General features: G+C 38.9%; 1 protein-coding gene across 2 annotated transcripts in view; it reads right to left on the bottom strand.

Annotated features, from left to right (window-relative positions):
* Window positions 1-16,832, bottom strand: part of HMGCLL1 (3-hydroxymethyl-3-methylglutaryl-CoA lyase like 1) — a 72,348-nt gene that overhangs the window by 31,218 nt on the left and 24,298 nt on the right. For both annotated transcript variants that reach the window (XM_029962871.1, XM_029962872.1), the window contains exon 6: window positions 15,132-15,280. In XM_029962871.1, coding sequence (XP_029818731.1) covers window positions 15,132-15,280 — 149 coding nt within the window. The remainder of the gene's footprint in view (window positions 1-15,131; window positions 15,281-16,832) is intronic.

Genomic DNA, 16,832 nt, shown 5'->3' with positions numbered 1-16,832 from the left:
GAGATCTTGTCATCAGGGAGTTTGGTGAGAGCTGTTGCAGTTGCAAGCAAGGAACGGAAGCCAAAGTGTGGGAGTTATAGGAGGGAATCACAGAAGAGGGTCCCCAGACAGTAATTATAAACAGCGCCTTCAATGAGTTTAGGAATAAAGAAGAGATAGGCGATGAGATACGATATGAAGAACCAAGTAGGGTCAAAGGTGCAAGTTTTAAGAGGCAAATGCTTGCTTATATTGCAAGTGGAAAAGAGCCAGAGGACAGTGAGAAGTTAAGAAAGAGAATAAGGGAGGGAAGAAATAGGAGGAAGAACAGAGCATGGGGTCACTGGGGCAAGTGGAAGGGGTACACGGAAAGTCAACAAGAAACTTCTGCTGCTCTGACAGTAGAGGAGAAAGGATCTGGGGAGGGGAGAGAGAAGAGAGTGACAGAAGGAAAAGGATACTGTATCTATTTTTCTTAGTGGAAAAAGCAAGATCCTACATGAAGAAAAGCAGCAGAGGAAAAAAGAAGAGTTTGAGCAATAAGTTGCAGAAGCAAGTGGGATTTAATTTGGGAATTCAATTAAGTTGGAAAATACAGCTGTTTTCTAAAAAGATAGCAGGACTGAAAGAAAAAAATACAGTGTAATGAAAAAGACTATCCTAATCTCAGGATATTCACCAGAGACACTCCACAGTATGAGAGCAGAAGCAAACTGGGAGTTCACAAAGCAGATTCTGCAATGGAAGTGTTTAATTCTAAGTATGTGCTTAAGTCTCTGCTGAATCAAGGCCAGATGTAGCTTAACTACATCTTCAGCATGCCATCAAGAAAAGAGCCCATTAAACCAGGGTGGAAAGAAGGACCTTCAAGCGAACATATCTATACAGCTGCTTTAGAAACACATGGGTATATGATGTTTTGTGAAATCAGAATTTCTCCCTTTAATAAAAAGTGATAAAAAGAAGTTTTCTACTTGTTTCACCTGGCAGAGTTTTCCCAGTCTCTTGCCTGTTCTACAGATTTCACTGCAGGTGAGGATCATTTGGTCTTCTACTGAATTGTTTTCTGTGCATATAAAAATAAAAAAATAGACAACTTTACTGCATAATATTTTGCACAAAAATGCTGAACAGTCTCTGGGGATGAAGAGAGAAGGAAGAGAGTTTTCAATTTCTTCCAGTAAGCCGAAACCAAATTGCAATGTTCCAGAAATGGTATAGGCAGTATAAGGTCCCCAAAATCAAGGTCACTAGGAATGGTGATAAACACCACACCAGCCCAATGCCTATGAAGAGAAGAATATAAAACCTCAAACAGGGTAAATGAGCAAACTTTTTTTAACTAAAGGGTGTTAAAAGGAAAACGAATCCAAGCAGAAACTGAACTCCATGTTGTAATCAGCCCTTTGTCAGCTTGTTTCAGCAAGAGTTCCAGAGCCAGATCCACAGCTGCTACCACAGCTGGAGGCATGGAGCCTCCTGAGAAGCCAGTTGCAGACTCAGATGCTGCTGTTTCCTGTTTATTATTATAGTGTAAGTTTGCATATAATTTACCATGTTCACTGCAGATGTATTTATTTTTATTGGATGTTTGTGCTAAAATGTATATGCATCTCATTTGGTGAATTCATAATATCGTGGTTGATATATTCTGTCTCTTTGCAAAGCAAGCCATCAGTTGAAAACAGGCAATCCTTACAAGGAAGAGAAGAGAGCAACTAGAAACAGAATCTCCAAGCCAAGCCCAAAATGTGTAAATAAGGCCAAGATTTTTTTCCCACATTTGAGTTTAAAAAAAAAAAAAAAAAAAGAAAGAACCTCTCCATGTATTTAGTACCCAGTTACAAGTAATATATTTGCTATTCACAGTGAATACTAGAGTAAAAAATATTTGTGACTATTTTTAGAATGCCTAGAAAACACTGTTAAATTGTGAACTATGTTCTAGAAAATAACTACTACTCTAAAAACATAACCAAACAGCTACAATAATGAAGGGCCACTTTACCATTTGATTTTTTAATAACTACCTCAAGTTATCTATGGAGTAATACATAACATACTAGCAAAGATATTGTATTGTAACCTCATAATTTCATACTAACATTTCAAGTCTGACTTATTCCCTTTAAGAAGAAACAGGTAAGAAATGTATTCCTCCTTTTTTCTTTTTTTTAAACAGCTTTTCTGGCCCAGTAATAATATTTTCTCTCTGCAGGTACAAAAACAACAGGTAAAAGTTGATATAGCGTTACTCCTAAACCTCCCCCCCCTTACATAGTGCAATCATCCAGTATGATAGAGTTAGTACAATTGCTCCAACAACCTTTTCTTAACCTGTTCCCAGTACAGAGAAACGTACCAACTCCCCACATCCCAGGAATCTCTGCCTTCATAAACTTCTCCAAGGGACTGTGACCAGCTGGCTTAATACTGTCTAACCCTGTAGGTTTGTTTACCATTCACATACTAAAATGTGTTGCTTCCAAGTCTATTAAATGTTCATCTACATTTTGTTGTTCCCATAACCTCAAATATAGGTTCACTTATAGTGACACGAAGGTGTTTAATTGGTTTTACTATCTAGAGAAAGGATAATGGGCATAAATCATCCTACTATCAATATAACTGTGACTGTGCTAAACTACAGTGTAGTCTTAAAAATGGGCATTTTAAAGCAATGTGAAAAAACACATGTATTCTAGCCTAAGTATTCCAGAATACCAGCAAACACAAGTTCAAGTGTCTGTATTCATAAAACACACTTGAATTGTATTGATTTTTGCAAAACTGAATTGTTGGAGTTTATGTTATGGTACTTCTTATTACGTAAAAAAAAATACAGTATTGTAAGGCCATATAAATATCTTAAGTTATTTAGGATGAACTGTAACAAAAGAAAACATAACATTGTTGAACCGAATTATAAAGATCAGATGGTCTTGATAATCAGAAGTTTTAGACAATTAACATGTTTCTTTATAAACAAAACAGACATCATTTTTAGTTTCTGAAATCGCTTATTATAAAGTATATTAAAATAGAAATAATGTGTTCTTCCACATTTTTTTTGCAAATCAAATCACCAAGGAATTACATATATTGTAACCTGTAAGCTTTATTACAGCATAATATAAAAGGTAATAACAGAAATATTGGACACAATAGTTTGTTTGGCATCTATTTGTCACAGAAAAACATATTGCTATATTTCGAGTATATCAACCAGTATTTGAATTCTATACAAACACAGGTGTAAGTCAAATACTGATAAATTTCAAAATGTTTTTATGTACTGTAAACTTCACCATTCCTAAAGACACAGGGCATAAACAAAGGAATTACATACACCAGTTCAGAATTAATGTGTGATTACATAGGCTTTCACGAAGCAGCAGCTTTGTAAGGAAATGCTTCTAGAGTTATTTTACAGCAATCATTTGCATCTGTTTTCACACTGAGTCTCTAAACATTTGCACAAATGGCCTTAGAAGAGCTATTCACATGAAAAATTTTCAGGTCTGGGACATAAATACAGCTTTTAGTTGCTAATCACGGAGAAGTGTTCTTTTAGTAGAGGAAAAAAAATTACAACCTTTAAGGTTTGTATCCCCTGTTCATTTTTATTAGGACTAAGACAGTTCTATACAGAACTGAATGTTTCAGAGGGAGATAGTTTGATTTTATTTCATTGTCACAGGACACAAAGTAGGTTGTGAGGTACCATTCGTTGAAAAGGAGGAAATGCAAGTCCTTACTTCCTTACTGTTCTATTGTACCAATTTCAATTAATTCCTGTGTCTTTTTAAATTTTGGAATAAATTAACTTGGAAGAATCTAGTATAATCAGAATTTACTTGACATTTTCTTCATATGTACAATAATGATATATTTAACTTAAAAGACAAACCAAGCAACTATTTGCAATTACCATTTGCCACCAATGTTTATCAATCCTGGCTATTTGACTTAATTTTTAACCACAGTAACTTGTGATATTTTTAATAGTATCTTAATTATGCATTAAAAGATGCAAATTTAAAACCAGCACTATTTTGTGTTACTTCACATGCAAGACATGCATAGTAGTAATTTGGTGACCACACAGTTCACAACTGATTTGGCTCAGTGTCTTCACAGAATGTGTCCAAGATGTTAATGTAAAGTTCTTATGCATGTACAAAAAAATAAAAATAAAACCCCCTTATGATGCTAATAAATAGTCTAACTTCTAAGACCATACGCAACATTTCAACTCTTCATAAACATTTGAACTAATTTAGTAAACATTTCGAAAACTGTGGACTGTGCTACAGTTTTTAAATGTGACAGCTGACAGCATAAATTTTCTGGATGATGACCGAGTCAATGTTAGTGCAGCTGTAGTAACAGTAAGACATGCAAAAGCCTAAAGTTTAGTTTCAACTGCTTCAGTGCATTTTTCATAAGATTCAAGGATTGCCAATGATTTATGCTCACTGCATAAATTTTAAATTGCCAGTAAAAATAGGAAATAAAATTTGAACCTCTTAAAATTATTTTTGGAAGTATTTTTCAACTGCACAAATAAGGGGTTAGGGCAAGGCACTAAATTATCCATTTCCTGCAAATAAATAATGCTTTAAACAATAAGTGTTTTAGAAAGGAAACAATCTCTGTATTGAAATGAATACAAATACAATTTATGCATATTAATATTTTTATTACTTAAGTAATTATATAAAAATATTTAGCCTACAAAATTTATATTAGAAGCCAAAACGTGTAGTCCTGGGAGCTTGCTTGAGGAAAGGCTGCAGGTTTTGGCCATGGTTCTTTAAATTAGCCAGTCTCTAAAACAGTGATTAAAACCAAAGTCCACAGAGTACAAATCTTTGTCCTTAAAGTCCACAGCTACATTTTCTGTTACCTTGCAGCACAAAGCCTATTTCTTCTATCTGTTGTAATTTACACAAATTAAAAGGTCCTAATCCTCAGCCTATGCACAGGCTGGGATTCATCTGTTCTTCTGATATCAAAGATAGTTACCTACAGCCTATGCCATCTATAGAATGACCAGCATTGGATAGGACCTAAGCTCCTTTAGTCAAAAGGATGGATCATCCAGAGAGTGTTTCAACTTATCCTAAGGCAAGTACTTTAAAAAGCACATACAGTGAACCACAGCCTGAAGGCTGCCTAATTCCCTATAGGTACTACAGGAAGATTTAGGATGACAAGCTCAGGCTTGTGTGGTCATGCTCAGATCTGCCTCATGTTACATCAGCAGTTGTAAACAATATATAACTACTTACAGTAAATAGAAGCCACACAACAAAATAAAACCTGAAACTAACCTTCTTGCAATCAAATAACAACCAGTCAAACCACGAGCACCTATTCAAAATACTGAATGTCAAGAACAACTTGCCGCAAAGCCTTGGCTGTCTCAGCATTTAGAGAATTTTGCATGGAATGGGATACCAAAATCCCATTTATTTTATCTGTCACTAAAAGCAGCTTCTTTAGCCATCAATGAGGAGGTTTAGAGACATAGCAACACGACCGGTGTGATCAAAGCAATGTCCAATTTATTTTTAAATCAGTTAACTTTTATACAGTTCAGTTTGCTCAGGGTACATGCTCACAACAAGATGATTGGATAGCTCAGTCTGTGCACGCGTCTCATGCTCTCAGTTTATTGGATCTGAGGCTCTGTCCATGCGACCTGAAATCATTCTTGGCATAGAAACCTCTTTCTAATTAATCTGCTTTTAGGGGTTTTTCCTAGATCTGCAGGTGTACTTTTATTTCTAGGTTCTGAAAGTTTTCTTACTATAAACATATTATGTTCTCAAACCTTATAATTAGACACACAGTAACAAGTATAAACATCACATATTTTCACACAGTCTATAAGTATAAACAATACAGCTTGTCACTTCCATGGCAAGCAAGGTCTACAGAGTGCAGGAAAAATTGTTCAGAGAAATCTCTCTGTTCCGGTGACATTTAGCAACAGCTAAATATGGGATTATAGATCATAGGCCTTATTAGTTAATTTGGTTTTGATTGCTTTATTTACAGGAAAAAGTCACCTTGGTTTCTGTGAAATCTCATTTTAAGTTTTTACTTTCTGATTATCTTTTCACACCTTTTTTCATTGAGGAAAAGAAGCCCAGTGTTTTATCTCATTAAATACAATGTAAAACTTCAGAAGTCTTCTACATGTACTGCAATTTTTGGGAGGTAATGAACTACTTTCTCTCAAGTACTAATGAAATCCCTATGGTAGTGCAAGCTTTTGTTGGCTGTTACTACCAGAGAAGATTATGGTTTAGTTTTCTAGAATTAAGCTGGAAATGACAGTCTGCTCCATAATCTCTCTCCTCACAAGCAGCTGCAATGTTGTAAACAGATTTACTCACTTCATGGATTTGCCATTCAAAATTGATGCTTCTTCTTTATGTGTATTTTTTCATTTTTTAACTAATTAAAAGTTTTAAGTCCACCTTCTAGAGCCCTGTTCAACTGCTGAGAGATCTACAATTAAAAAAAATTCTTCTGAATTCTGTATTTCTATATTCAATCTTCTTCTATTTTTTTCATCAAAATTCTACTCAACAAAAGACAGTACAGTGGAGCTTAAAAGAAAGTAGTGAAGTAGATGGACACTAACCAATCCCTTTTTATTATTATTCCTGAGCAATCATTCTGTCTCAATGTGTCCTGGGGATTCCTGTAACTCTGCAACCCATGAGGAGTGCATCTGAATGAGTAAGAACAGGCAGGAACAAGAATCAATACTTGGCAATTATTCTCTTGAAAACATATCAGTCTAGACTCTAATCCATAGCAATATTTTATTCCTCATTAATTATTATTTTGCCTCCTCAAAATCTCCCTGGGAGGAATTTTTTAAAAGAGTACTCAAAGTCCAAATGTATGGTGTTAACCAGTTCTCTTTTATCTTCTAACTTATTAGGATGTTCAAAACATTCTTTTCAATATTTTCATATACTGAAATCCATGTTCAATGTATACTCAAAATTTCTCAGTTACAGTTTGTTGTTATGAAATAAGGCTCCATATTCTGCCATTTAGATTCTCAGCAGGTTTTTAGCAGATTGGCTACTTTATTATTGAGTTATAATAGATCCCCTGGAAAAATACCAGCAGTTCTCTCCTAAACTTTTTGTTTTGTTGAAGTGTAGCATTAGTCCATCATCTTATCTCCTAATGGCTAAATCTCTATTTTTCATTGGATAAAGTAATTCTCAAGCTAATATCATATGATGAAGATACATGTAACATTCACATAAATGTAGCTTCTCTTCAATATACTTATCCTCTCTATTTAGGTTTTTACTTGGGTATAATCCCATAAATTTAATGATTCTGTCAATGGCTTCTTACTTCTGAATGATTCACTTTTCTTAGACATGTAAGCCTATAAGGAAGAAAGTTATAGCTGGAGTGCACTTTACATAATATTCATTCACAACTTTGATCACTTTGCAGTCTATGTGATACTAAGCAGTTCACAGTTGAAGTGTTCAGTAACACACAGCACCTTGTGTGACACTCAATAAAATTGTTCTGCACGTACTGTATGAAATTTGCCTTACATTTGTGCTGAGGAGCCCGAATCTGAGTGGGAGCACTTCAAGGCATGGAGAGACATTTACAGCACCTGAAGAAACTCCATTTCATGGACTTGCTTGTCTATACCCAGCTTTGAGCACTGTTTGATGTATTTTCCCCACTTGGCTGTACTAATCCCATTAGTTTGTATGGTCCCGGACTTGCCCAGGCTTGCCCAAGGTTGTTTTCCCACCAAAGGTTGTTTACCCCCTCACTTTCCCACTTATCCTGCACTGATTGGCCAAAGAGTGCCGCAATACGGGGTGGGTCCAAATTGGCTCCTGACACACAGCTCCTCCCAAGTTCCTCCTCCTTTCCTGTGTTCACCTATCCTGCTGTACCCAGAGATGCCAATCCCATACTCCTCCCCTGTTACCGAGCCTTCCTGACCCAAACCCTATATAAGTCCCTGCTCTACCTTAATAAAGGGCCACTGCACCCCAACCTTCTACCTTGTCGGACTCCTTTGTGCAGTGTTGCGGTCCTACTCCCTCACTCACGAGACCGTGGCATATGGCGCCCAGGCCGTGGGGCAAGGTAGAACGTCCTTCATATTGAAGGAACTCCCTTGTGCTCACCAGGGCTCAGGTGACACCTGGAGAGGTGATCACCCCACCAGTCCTCCTCGGCTGAACAGCAGACTGCGGACGTGGGTCTTCATACCAGGCAGGTGAGCAGCCGGGGACATCCCTACTCCCATCCCCATCTCCAATCCCCTTAAGAGAGGAACTGCTACAGCAATGACAGCTCATCAAAAGTCGATATAACAACAGAATGGGAAGCCATGCACCCCAGTCCAGTAAATGAATAAGGCCCAAGAGAACAGATTAGCGATCTGCTCGCCACCACCTCTGGCAGTGCTGCACTGGACCTGGCCTCCAGAGCGCCAGTAACTTTAACATCTACTGCAAATCTACTGCCGTAGTGTTGCTCCCCACAGGAGTTTGGGGACCCCTAGGCCCAGGAGTCCATGCCCTTCTAATCAGACAATCGTCAACCACCAGGATGGTGTTACATACCTGAGGGACAACAGCTTGCCCAGCTAATCCCCTTTTGCAGCGTGTCACTGGCTGGGGAGGGAGAAAGGGGCTCGGGGCTTTCGGGAGCACAGGTGAGCCTCAAATATTCTGAACAAAAACTATTTCTGTGGCACAACCAATGATGACTTATCAGATAGACGGATGCAGATTCAAAGGCTTGGTGGACACAGGAGCAGATGTTACTATTGTCAAAGACACTGAGTGGCCAGCTGACTGGCCCACTGTATTTCCTGCTTCGTCTCTCCAAGGGATTGGAGGCACGCAGAGGCCTAGGCAGAGTGCACGAATACGCACAGTGTTGAGGCCAGAGGGACAGGTTGCCAAGATAGCTCCTTTTTTTTGCTCCTATTCCATGCACTTTGTGGGGTAGAGATGTGCTAGGCCAATTTGGCACTGTCATGCAAACTGCAACTACAGATGCTCAGGATTTTCACTGAGGGCCATTAACCAGCTGTTCCAAGGACAAATTAAGCTGACATGGAAAACTCATGACCCTATATGGGTAAATCAATGGCCCCTGAAAAGGGAATGGCTTGTTCACCTAAGAGACCTAGTCTAAGAGCAACTAGATGCAGGACACATAGTGCCAAGCTCCAGTCCATGCAACACTCCAGTGTTCTGCATTCCAAAGAAAAGTGGCAGATGGCGGATGCTGCATGACCGATGAGCAGTTAACTCAGTCATAGAACTAATGGGAGCATTACAACCAGGACTCCCCTCACCTGCTATGCTTCCAGCAGAATGGCCTTTAATGGTAATTGACTTAAAGGACTGTTTTTTCACCATTTTCCTACACCCTGATGATGTACCACCCCTTGCTTTCTCCATCCCTGCTTTAAACCATGCAGAGCCCATGCAGAGGTACCACTGGGTTGTTTTGCCTCAGGGGATGCATAACAGTCCAACGATTTGTCAGACTGCAGTGGCAAAGGCTATCCACCCTCTCAGAAAGCTTCACCTCTCAGCAATTATTTACCATTATATGGACAACATCTTAGTCGCCATGGCCAAAGAGACTGAGTTACAAACTGTTATAACTGCTCTGACTAATGTTGTCCAAGAAGCAGGGTTGCAGGTTAGTCCAGAGAAGATCCAATGCTCTCAAACCTGGACCTACCTTGGATGGAGCAAGAAATATCACCCCAGTCACTGACAACTAAGATAAAGGACATTTTAACCTTAAATGACTTGCAGAAATTTTTAGGAGCCATCAACTGGTTAAGGCCTATTTTAGGCTTGACCACAGAGGAACTGCACCCCCTCTTTGAGCTGCTGAAAGGTGATCCAGACTTAACATCTAGTCTGTCCTTGACCACAGAGGCAAAGCAGGCATTAAAGACATGTTCTCAGGCAATCGAGAGCAGACAAAGCAGAAGGAGAAACCCTGAACTTCACACTTGCCTTGCACTTGTTCCTAGCAGGTTCCAGCCATTTGCAGTTTTGTTTCAGTGGGACCAGGCTGAATCAGATCCACTGAGTGGATCTGGAGTGGCTGTTTCTGCCCCACTCACCACCAAAGACTGTGTGGACAATTAACGAAATGTTTGTTCAGCTTGTCATTAAAGGCAGAGGACATCTACAGAAGTTGGATGGACAGGATCCAGTGACCATCTACATCCCAGCAATGAAGGACAACCTTGACTAGCTACTGGCTGAAGATGCAGGATTCCAGGCAGCCTTGGCAGGCTATGACGGTGACATTTCCACTCACTATTCTAAACACAGACTTTGGGCAGAAATGGGTAACCCACCCTTAAAAGCCACATGCAGATGCCAACACCAGCCAGTGAAAGGTCTCACCGTTTTTACCGATGCATCTGGACAGTCCAAAAAGGCTGTATTGACGTGGGTAAACCCTGCCACAGGACAGTGGGAAAAGGAGGTACAGTGAGGAGGATCATCGAACTGACTGGGAACGATTCAAGACCTGGAGGGACTTGTATGGGGCCTGAAAAGACTATTACTCCACGGACTTTCTCGTTATCCCCCAGCATTATACCAAGTTTAATGTACTCCCATGTTAATTCCCCTTAGTTTATACTGTTCAGGGCTTGCCTGGACTTGCCTTCACGTTTTTCCTGCCATAAGTTGTTTACTCCCTTGTTCTCCCCTGGCTTTCCCGCTCATCTCTCACTGATTGGCTGATGGATGCCGCAGTGCAGAGTGAGCTCCCATTGGTCCTTTCCCCTGGATACTCCAAAGTTCCACCCATCTTTCTCCTATTCCCCAATCCCATTCTGCCCTGAGTTGTCAATCCCATGCTCCGCCCCAGTTGTGGAACCTCCCCTTGCCCAAACCTTATATAAGTCCTTGTTTCCCCCAATAAACTGGCCATTGCACCCTGACCTTCTACTGTGTCAGAACCCCTTTTGTGCAGTGTCGCATCCTTATTCCTTTTACCCTCAGGCTGTGGCAGTACAGACCATAAGCCATGGTTCAGTACAAGTCCTAGAACTTGCAGCTATTCATATTGCCTTTGAACTGTTTCCTGATCAGCCAATTAACACTGTTACAGATTCATGCTATGCAGTAGGTTTGCTTTCATGTCTCGAGGCTTCCTTCCTTCGAGACGTTGCTAATCCACACTTACTTGCTGAAATACGTACTGTACGGGTTCTTGTTAACCACAGAACATTTGATTTCTACATAATGCATGTTAGGTCACACACAGAAATGCTGGGGCCTATAGCAGAAGGGAACCAAAGAGCTGATGCAGCAGCTATGTTTACTACAGTGCCTAGAACTCTCGAGCAAGCTAAATTGTCTCATTCTTTTTTCTACCAGAACACATGTTCTCTGAAGAGACAATTTCAAATCACCCTCAGTCAGGCTCGAGACATAGTCATGTCATGTCCAGACTGCCAACAAATTACTCCAATGCCATCCCAGGAAGCAGTTAACCCCAGAGGACTGATAGCTCATGAGGTGTGACAGACAGACATTACACACATAGCTGAGTTTGGTCGGCTAAAATATGTTCATGTTACAGTCGACACACACTCCAGATACATAACTGCCACTGCACATACCAGGGAAAAGGCAAAAAATGTCATAAGGCACTGGCTTAACTGCTTTGCAACTCTAGGGACCCCAAAAAAGACCAAAACTGACAGTGTTCCAGCATACATTTCAGCAAAGGTCGAAACTTTCCTAACAGACTGGGGAATCTCTCAGTCCACAGGCATACCACATTCACCCACAGGACAGGCTATGGTAGATAGAGCACACCATACCCTAAAAGACATGCTCAAAAGACAAAGAAAGGGGCAGTCCATCTGTAGTCCACAGGAACATCTGTGGAAGGCAACATATGTCATAAATTTTTTAAATTGTGACAGTGCAGAGAAAAGTAGGTATGAGAGACAACACAGACCTCAAGCATTTTCGTCTCCCAAACCACTGGTCATGATAAAAGACTTAATATCAGGGCAATGGATGGGACCGGCGGACCTCGTGACATGGGGGAGGGGGTATGCGTGCATATCTACAGATAAAGAATTAAAATGGATTCCTTCCAGGTGTGTCAAATCCTACGGTACACCCTCACAGCAGCAGCAAGAACCAGGCTGATAGTGGAAGAGACTGCAGACAAAGACACATAACTGATGTTTACTACTGAAAATGACCAGTGTGGCAAAAATACAGAATCTTATTAAAAGCCATAAGTGTGCATGTGAAGAAAGAATGAGGTGGCTGCAGGTGTGAGTGTGTTATGAGTGAATGAAAGAGAACTGTGTGAGAATACAAGCACTTTAAACACTAAGCCTTAAAAAGGTAACACTACCTCAGCCACATGGTCACATTAGAAGAATTCAATTCATAATGTTTACCCCCCAATAAACCCTGTTGTCGAAATAAAGTGGAATTTTCCCTGTTCTACACAAACCCTCAGACAAATAAAGGTTAATGTTTCTTGTTTCTTCCAGTTACATAAGTACCACTCAGTTTTATAAAAAACCCTCAGATCAATAAAGTTGTTGTTTATCCCAGTTACGTTACACCCCTTAGGAAAATAAAGGTTCAAGTTTATATCAAGCAGGTTCAAAAGGTTAAAGAGAGAAATTCTAATAAGTAGGTTTGTTGAAGAACCAGGGTGAAGCAGTGAGCTGGGTCACTGTGATACAGTGGTAATTGTTACAGGTTTTACAAGGTTTAAAAATGTACTGGTGTATTACTTGCACTGTTCTATGATTCATCTTAATAATAAAACTGAGGTAGATGTAGGGAATGTGTTTTAGGGATGTTGGATGAGGCACCCTGGGAGATGTAGTCCCAAATGTACTCAAATACACACGGGCAGTAGCAAATCCCATGGTGGTTGGTTAAGAGAATCACATGTTGTTTTAAAGTGCATATAAAAGATGCTGTTTGATTCCATTAAACAGATTTGGTTGTTGGGACTCCAACCAACCGGGTCGTGTGGGTTTACTTATTTATTATATTAATAAAGCCACACATTCCTGGGTTTAATCCTCCTGGAGAACTCAAATTGCTAGTTAGGTTCTCAACTCAGAGTTTAGTTTTGGAAAAATGTGACAAACAGTAGTGGCAGAGAGCTTTTAAACAACAGACCTCTTGTAAAAGAAGTTACTCAGGCAGGCAAACTTACTACCTGGCAGATTAGCAGCTAGGAAGAGTATTTAAACTCTAGTACAAGTTATTGTTTCTTAATACGGTGAACGTCCTTGCTTCTTTATTCAGTGATTTTCCATCTGAAACACAACCAGGCTAAGGAAAAGAACCCACATGTTTATGAGCTATCCTTGGTTGGCTCTGTGTGTGTGAAAATCATAGAATCATAGAATGGTTTGGCTTGGAAAGGACCTTAAAGATCATCTAGTTCCAACCCCACTGTCATGGACAGGGACACCTTCCACTACACCAGGTTGCTCAAAGCCCCATCCAACCCAGCCTTTAACACTGCCAAGGATGGGACATCCACAACTTCACTGGGCAACTGCTCCAGTGCCTCACCACCCTCACAGTAAAGAATTTAATCCTAATATCGAATATAAACCTATTCTCTTTCAGTTTGAAACCTTTCCCCCTTGTCCTGCCACTACAGTTCCTGACAAAGAGTCCACCTCTGGCTTCCACGCAGGCCCCCTTCCAAAACTGGAAGGCTGTTATGAGGTCTTCATGCAACCTTCTCTTCTCCAGGCTGAGCAGCCCCAAGTTTCTTAGCCTGTCTTCATAGGAGAGCTGCTCCAGTCCCCTTATCAACTCTGTGGCCACTCTCTGGACTGTTCCAACAGTTCCATGTCCTTCTTATGTTGAGGGCACCAGAATTGTACACAATATTTCAGGTTGGGTCTCACTAGAGTGGAATAAAGAGGCAGAATCATCTCCCTCAACCTTCTGGCCACTCTTCTTTTAATGCAGACCAGGGTACAGATAGGACTGTGAGTGCACACTGCTGGCTCACATAGAGCTTTTTGTCAACCCCCAAATTCTTGGGTTGGACAAGATGATCTCCAAAGGTCTCTCTCTCAACCTAAACCATACTGTTACTCTGTGATTCTCTGTGGGTGAGGTATAACTAGAAGTCAGATCTCCCTTTCTCAAGACAAATGCCCAAACAACCATGCTGCTGTGAAAAAAAGCGTGCAGTAGCATTACCCCATCACCATTTCTGGAGCAAAGAGAGATCCCAGTATTTATTCCCAGACAGGTTTTCAAGCACTTAGTCTCTAAGATATCTACCTCTATCTATTTTCACATCCAGGTATTTTTTGAGCATGATGTAGTTTGCATTACCAGTAATCCTCAAGGAATCTCACTGTTGAGTTTCTCCTTGAACCTTTGTACACCCTTCCACATTGAGAAGGACCTTTGCAAACAATCTTAAGTAAGTAGTTCTGTGTGATGTAAAAGAAAATGAAAATGAAAAACAAATACTGTTCAAGAGTTAAGTACCATTCAGGATAAAGTTTAAAAGAAAGTACTTCAGAGAAAAAAATAAATACTGGACAATTCTAGACTTTTATGTGCTGGAAACTCCAAAAACTTCAATACCAGGGTTTTCAGAATAACTTATATACAGAATAATTTTTTTCTCAGGAGTAGATTTGTTTTCTCACTTTTACACCTTGATGCCACAGCGTATGAAGTGATATATTCTGAATGCTACAAAAAAAAAATGTATGTAGGGTATTTTTTCAAGGTGCAGGCAAGTGTTATGAACTCTCAACAACATAAAATAAATTTTATTATGTCATCTGTGATGATAAAAATAAATTTGTATAATAAAATAGGTATCTTATAAACACAATTTTTTTTCAATTTACAGAGAAAAGTAGTCACCATTACTAGTTAAAAATGCATAAATTACTAAATATATTCAATCTTGAAAAAAAAAATCACAGTACAGACTATTATTACAAGTTATCTAAAATGTAAAAATTTGGTAGTATACTTTTCTACTGATACCAAACCCCCTGTAACAGTAACTCCAATAATTCTGTATTACTTTAGAATCTTTATATTTACCCACGCACTGGAATATTCATATTCCTTGCAGATTTAGCAACTTCTTCAAACTTTTCTATGCTTTCTTCAATTGAACAATTAATATTCATTTTGCTAAAAGATTCAGATGCTGCGCCAAATACTGAGACTTCTGTAGCTCCTGCTGCAATCTAAAAAATACATTTCAATAAAACAGCATCATAACACTATATTAAAATATTAGATCAAGCACTTAATTCTGTACAACACTCCAGAATTTTAAAGTACATTAAGTATATTATCCATATCTAAAATATAAGTTTAATTCAAATTTTTTTAAGCTATCACATACAGACAGATTGAATCAAATTTTGAGTTCATTCGCTATGGCTATTTCCTTCCTCTTCTAACCAATTAGGTAAACATGTTTTTAAACTGATAAATGATAAAGGTAACAAGATGCAGGAAATCACATGAACCAACTATAAAAATAACAATTATTGATACTTATATTTATTTTTCAGAAAAGGGAAAGATCATATATCAACTTCGAAATATCCATCCCCTGCACAGTCTGTTCCTTCCAAATGCCAGGAAGTCATTCCCATGCTTGGGAAAGCTCTCTGTGGGCATGTGTCTAGAAGCAACAACAATAACTAATAGCGATTTCTTTGTTAGAGCAGCTCTAGGATCAAGGGCTCCACTGGTCTTCGTGTCATAGTTGTTATGGATAATGTGGAAAATGTGTATGTGAGAGCCTGCTGAGAAAGTCTCAGAGCAAACACCAGCCTAGAAAATGTGTAAATGTGGTGACAACTCAAGGGGCAATAAGCCTGAGCTTGTACTGAGTAAATCAACTAACATGAGGCAAACTAGAAGGCTGAAAGACAAATGATAGGAGAAGAAAATATTTAAGCTTAGGAGAAGAGTTAATTAATTAATTCTCATTCTCCAGTGAGAATAATACTCTTGTTTTATGAAAAGGGATGAAGATTTTCCCTTTAGTCTTTGCTTCTGCAGGATAAGGTCTAAGCTTCAGTAACTCTTACAGGGACAAATATTCTTTCAAACAGAGGGGGAAAAAATATCATCAAGAAAGAATGCAGGAATCACCTACAACTATTTCTTAATTGTTTTCCTTTCATTATATCACCAAATACAGTATCGAGATATACTGTATACATATATAGCACAATTAATTCTACTCATACAAGCTACCATTGAGACAAAGTCATGGCACTATAAGTTGACTATTGATAGCTAAGTTGACTATGCACAGGATTCTGTTTCATTCACATGCAGTATAGGAACTGAATGATAGACTACACCACAAATATCCACCAAGAAGTACACTTTCCAAATACAGTTTGTCCTATATCAGGACAGAAGCACAGAAGTATTAAGAATTTTCAGAAAACAAAAAATTGCAAAGATTTGACTATCAATGTATATGTTTTAAGACTGAACTGCTCTATTTTCACACTTCCAAACACTTCGAGTCTATAATTTTGAGTACTTATTTTGTATGAACTGAAATAATTTAAACTTTCAAACCCTACCAAAATGAAACGCTGAATTGCTATAAAGCATTTTCACATCCTCATTCTTCTTCAGTACTTTCTAATAAGCAGACACTCTTCAGAAACTTTTCTAGGGCAAACTTTTCATATACAAGCCCTTTTTATATACAAGCATAATTTAAAGGAACTTAAAAAGACTGATCATTACTTCCATCAAAATATA

This window comes from Manacus vitellinus, unplaced genomic scaffold (assembly GCF_001715985.3).
Source record: "Manacus vitellinus isolate BGI_N305 unplaced genomic scaffold, ASM171598v3 scaffold_4_pilon, whole genome shotgun sequence".
NCBI classification, from domain to species: Eukaryota; Metazoa; Chordata; class Aves; order Passeriformes; family Pipridae; genus Manacus; species Manacus vitellinus.
The sequence above is the reverse complement of the archived record's forward strand: the minus strand, read 5'-3'. Positions and strand labels throughout refer to the sequence as shown.